At 46.7% G+C, this 5831-nt stretch overlaps 1 protein-coding gene across 2 annotated transcripts in view; it reads left to right on the plus strand.

The window, feature by feature from the left end:
* The window catches only part of Klhl10 (kelch like family member 10), a 13625-nt gene that overhangs the window by 2491 nt on the left and 5303 nt on the right, over positions 1-5831 (plus strand). For both annotated transcript variants that reach the window (XM_021213334.2, XM_021213335.2), the window contains exons 2-3: positions 1333-1822; positions 3107-3724. In XM_021213334.2, the coding sequence (XP_021068993.1) occupies positions 1333-1822; positions 3107-3724 (1108 nt within the window). The remainder of the gene's footprint in view (positions 1-1332; positions 1823-3106; positions 3725-5831) is intronic.

Genomic DNA, 5831 nt, shown 5'->3' on the forward strand with positions numbered 1-5831 from the left:
GTTTTTCGAGACAGGGTTTCTCTGTATAGCCCTGGCTGTCCTGAAACTCACTTTGTAGACCAGGCTGGTCTCGAACTCAGAAATCTGCCAGCCTCTGCCTCGGTGTTTACCTCTTATCATCAAAGTCAGGGGACATTTTTGAATGTAAGGGGGACATGATCTCTTTGTAAGGGCCACTCTGGTGCTGGGTTGTCCGTACACGGGAGATTTGGTGGGCAATGGGAGAAAGCAGATTTAGATTTAATTTTGTGTGTATGTTTGGTCTACATGTATGCCTATGCATACTTTTGTGCCTACCACTCATGGAAGCCAGAAGAGGGCTACGGATTCATGCTGGGAATCAAAGCCAGGTCCTCTGCAAGAGCAACAAGTACTCATTGCTGGGTCATACTCTCTCTATCCTCTGAGGCCCTGGTTGTTTGTTTGTTTAATTTTATGTGCTTGAATGTCTTGTCTGTGTATATGTTTGGCCACATACACATGCCTGGTTCTTGCAGAAGTCAGAAGAAGGCATTGAAGTCCATAGAACTGGAGTTATGGATGGCTGTGAACTGCCATGTGGGTGTTGGGATTTGAACTTGGGCCCAGAGCAACAAGTGCTCTTAACTGCCGAGGCCTTGATCTTATTCTCATTCCAGAGCTCAATTTTCTCCATCTAAACACTATAAAAGAGAAAAGGGAGGTGCGCTGGGGAGATGGCTCAGTGGGTAGAGTGCTTGCCACCCAAGCAGGAAGACCTGAGTTCAGATCCCCAGAACACACACAACAGCCAAGCATCGGGGCAAGCATGGCATATTTATAATCCCAGTGCAGGAAGGAAAAGACAGGCTAATCCTGGGGGCTGGCCGGCCAGCCAGTCTACTCAGAACAGTAAGTTCTACAAAGAATGAGAACCCATGTCTCAAACAAACAAACAAACAAACAAACAACAAAAAACCCATAAATACACAATACATACTGAAAACAGTTAACATTGACCTATGGCTTACATGTGCGCACGACAGGAGACCATATCCAAGCCATCCTCAGAAAGCAAAGGGTCAAGAACAGCAAATGGTCTCAAGGAGAATGTTGGGGGCTGGAGACATGGCTCAGCGGTTAAGAGCACTGATTGCTCTTCCAGAGGTCCTGAGTTCAATTCCCAGCAACCACATGGTGACTCACAACCATCCGTAATGAGATCTAATGCCCTCTTCTGGTGTGTCTGAAGACAGCAACAGTGTACTTATCTATAATAATAAATAAATCTCTCTTAAAAAAAAAAAAAAAAAAAAAAAAAAAAGGAGGAGAATGTTTCCGTGCTAATTTCTCTTCTCTTTTCCCCCTTCCCAGAGCTTTGTTTACAAGTGGCTGGAACAACACTGAGAAGAAGGTTTACAACATTCCTGGCATTTCCCCCGACATGATGAAGCTAATTATTGAGTATGCGTACACTCGGACCGTGCCTATCACCCCTGACAACGTGGAGAAGCTGCTGGCCGCTGCTGACCAGTTTAACATCATGGGCATTGTTAGGGGTTGTTGTGAGTTCCTCAAGTCGGAGCTGTGTCTAGATAACTGTATCGGCATCTGCAAGTTCACGGACTACTACTACTGCCCCGAGCTGAGGCAGAAGGCCTACATGTTCATCCTGCACAACTTCGAGGAGATGGTGAAAGTCTCGGCAGAGTTTCTGGAGCTCTCTGTCACTGAGCTTAAGGATATCATTGAGAAAGACGAACTCAACGTGAAGCAGGAAGACGCAGTATTTGAGGCCATTTTAAAGTGGATTTCTCACGACCCCCAAAATAGGAAGCAACATATTTCAGTTTTACTTCCTAAGGTCAAGTTTAGTTACTCTTTGCAAATGCTTAATTGCTCGTGTCTGATTCCTCTACCCAGAGGGAGCGTCCCTAAGAGCCACAAAATAGGTCTCTTGCTCTCTTTGTCTGCTGATTATAATGCCGTATACATATGTATCCCCACTGTCCGATGACTGTGAACTCCTTGGGAGCAGACATGCCTTAGTCCCTGGCCCTGCTAGCCCTTCACACGAAAGTCAACTCAAAGTAGGTGCGAGGTATGAGTTTGTGGAGAGGAGACATGAGCAGGTGGAAAGTGCCAGGTGCATGCCGGATCCCGAGGCTGTGTTGATGCTTAGCTAGGGGCGCCTCCTGCGCTTCCCCAGATTTTCTCTTCCCTTCCTGTGGCTAGTTCTTCCTTTAGCTAAAATTGCCTCTTAGTGTGGGGAGAGCCGCAGGCCATCCCAGAGAACTTCAAAGGGTCTTTCGCCCTGTTGCCATTCGATAAGCTCCCCACTCCAAGGTAGAAGCTGAGGTAGGAAGGGAGTCCCAAGGGTAACACACAGTGTAGTTATTTGGTGCTAGTTACTGTTATTTTACATATGGAGCTATTTTTAATTTCTGGCCAATCACAAGGCTTCTTTTGGTCTAAAAACTCTACCCAGTGGCCAAGGAATTCTATACTCAGATGTCTTCTGTCTAGCTCATTTCTTGATATGTATACCACCTCCACAAAACAAAGCCATCTATGAGTTGAATAGACACTCTTTCCCACAATCCTCCTCTCCCAGCTCCCCTTCTCCTCTGAGGGGGTGGGGGGGCCCTGGGTACACACACACACACACACACACACACACACACACACACACACTTAAGACTCTGCAAGGTTAGGCATTTCCCCTCCCACTGAAGCCAGAAAAGGCAAAGGCAGCGCAGCTAGAAGAACATATCCCACGTACAGATAACACTGTTTGGGACAGCCCTCGCTCCATTTTAAAAAAACAAACTAAGGGGCTGGAAAGATGGCTCAGAGGTTAAGAGTACGGCCTGCTCCTTCAGAGCATGTGATTTCAGCTCACAACACTCAGACCCTCAACTACCTACAATTCTAGCTCCAGGGGATCCAATGCCCTCCCTCTGGTCGCTGCCAGTACACACACACACACACACACACACACACACACACACACACACACACATTTAAAAAAAACACAAACCAAAATACTCCCAGAAACCCAAAGGCAGATGATACAGCAGGGCTTAAAGAGATGGGACTTCCCGACATCCTTGCCTCACCTGAATAAATTTCTGTATTTTCTTCTTAGGTTCGCCTGGCCCTAATGCATGCTGAGTACTTCATGAATAATGTTAAGATGAATGACTATGTCAAAGACAGTGAGGAATGTAAGCCAGTCATCATTAATGCCCTAAAGGCTATGTATGACCTGAACATGAATGGACCCTCCAATTCTGACTTCACCAATCCACTTACCAGGCCCCGCCTGCCCTATGCCATCCTATTCGCTATTGGTGGCTGGAGTGGCGGAAGCCCCACCAATGCCATTGAGGCGTATGATGCTCGAGCAGACAGATGGGTGAATGTCACGTGCGAGGAAGAAAGTCCTCGAGCCTACCATGGGGCAGCCTACTTGAAAGGCTATGTTTATATCATTGGGGGGTTTGATAGCGTAGACTACTTCAATAGTGTTAAGCGTTTTGACCCTGTGAAGAAAACTTGGCACCAAGTGGCCCCTATGCACTCTAGACGTTGCTATGTCAGCGTGACAGTCCTCAGCAATTTCATCTATGCCATGGGAGGGTTTGATGGCTACGTGCGTCTCAACACTGCTGAACGGTACGAGCCAGAGACCAACCAATGGACACTCATTGCCCCCATGCACGAGCAGCGGAGTGATGCGAGCGCCACAACACTCTATGGGAAGGTAAAGAACCAGGGTGGAAGGGAAAAATGGATACTGTTCGTCCTTTGGGGATGAGGCTGGAAGATAAAACGGCAACACTCCCAGTTGTCTTTCAGTATCCACTGAAGATTGGATGACGGTCCCCTGTACACAGCCGCATCCAGATGCCCGAGGCTCATACAACATGGTAGGGTGCTTGTGTATAGCCTATGCACGGTTGGGTGTGGGGGCACACACCCATAAACCTAGTACTTGGGAAGCTAAGACAGGAAGATTGCTGTAGTTTGAGGGCAGCTTGGGTTACGCAGGAAGACTCTATCTCAGAGAAGACTGTTGTATACTATGCTCTCATATATGTCAATTATCTTCAGATTACTTATAATACCTGACATTATATAAACAGTTAATTGCTATACTGTATTTTTGATAACTATGAGAAATATCTATACATTTTCCATACATATATTTAATTTTTTTGATGGGTTGAGCTGGGGGTCAGAGGACAACTTGCAAGAGTAGATTGTCTTCTCTACTAAGTGGGGTCCAGGGACAAACTCAGGTCTTTAGGTTTTTGTGGCCAGTGTCATTACACACTAAACCATCTCACTAGCAAAGTTTTTTGTTTTTTTGTTTTTTTGTTTTTTTGGTTTTTCGAGACAGGGTTTCTCTGTGTAGCCCTGGCTGTCCTGGGACTCACTCTGTAGACCAGGCTGGCCTCGAACTCAGAAATCCACCTGCCTCTGCCTCCTGAGTGCTGGGATTAAAGGCGTGCGCCACCACGCAAAGTTTTTTATTTTTATTAGATTTTTAAAAAATTGTATTATGTGCATGAATGTTTTGCCTGAATATATGTATGTGCATCATACGAATGGCTGGTGCTCAGGGAGGTAAGAAGAGGGCATCAGATCCCTGGGAGTAGAGTTATGGACAGTTGTGAGCCATCGTGTAGGTGCTGGGAATCGAACTGTGGGTCCTCTGCAAGAGTAACAAGTGCAGCCTGGTCATGGTAGCAATGCTTTTAATCTCCAGACTAGGGGTGAAGAGAGAGGTGAGTGCGACGCCAGCCTCATTCACATAGTGAGTTCCAGGGCAGCCAGGGCTACACACATTGTCACCCTGTCTCACAAAGCACCCTGTCTCACAAAGCACACGAACACCACCAGAAAATTAACAAGTGCCATCTCTCTAGCCCCCATTTACTTACTTGAGACAGTTCTATGTATGCCTGACTGGCCGGAAGTTCCCAAAGCTCCTCCTGTCGCTGCCTCCAAAGTGCTGGGATTAAAGGCATGTGCCANTTTGACTTTTTTTTTTTCCCCTTTGAGACAGGAGTAGCCAAAGCTAGCCTTGAATCTTCAGTGATTCCCCCTGCCAGAGCCTCTTGTTTGTCGTAACTACAGGTGTAAGCCATTACGCCCAGCCTGTACACATCCCTCTTCTAAGAGTTTCTAAGATTGTTTTTGTTGTTATTGTTGTTGTTGTTGTTGTTTTGGGGGGCTTGGGGTAGGGTGCTGAAGAGATGCTCAGTTGTTAAGAGCACTTGTTACTCTTGTAGAGGACCCAAGTTCAGTTCACAGCACCCACATGAAGCAGGCAGCTCACAACTTCTTTTAAATCCAGGTCCAGGGGATCCAACATCTTCCTCTGGCCTCTGAGGTCTCTGTCTCTGTCCCTGTCTCTCTGTCTCTGTCTCTGTCTCTGTCTCTGTCTCTCTCTCTCTCTCTCTCTCTCTCTCACACACACACACACACACCAATACTTTTGTTAAAGTTTTAAAGGGGCTGAAGAGATGGCTCAGTGTTAAGAGCACTGGCTGCTCTTCAAGATGAACCCAGGTTCAGTCCCAGCACCCACATGGCAGCTCACACCTATCTGTAACTCCACTTTCAGAGGATCTGACACCCTCACACAGACATATATGCAGGCAAAAACACGAATGAAGATAAAATAAAAATAAATTTAAAAATCTTTTTTTGAGCCGGGCGTGGTGGCGCATGCCTTTAATCCCAGCACTCGGGAGGCAGAGGCAGGCCGATTTCTGAGTTCGAGGCCAGCCTGGTCTACAAAGTGAGTTCTAGGACAGCCAGGGCTATACAGAGAAACCCTGTCTCGAAAAACCAAAAAAAAA

This window comes from Mus pahari, chromosome 14 (assembly GCF_900095145.1).
Source record: "Mus pahari chromosome 14, PAHARI_EIJ_v1.1, whole genome shotgun sequence".
Classification (NCBI taxonomy): Eukaryota; Metazoa; Chordata; class Mammalia; order Rodentia; family Muridae; genus Mus; species Mus pahari.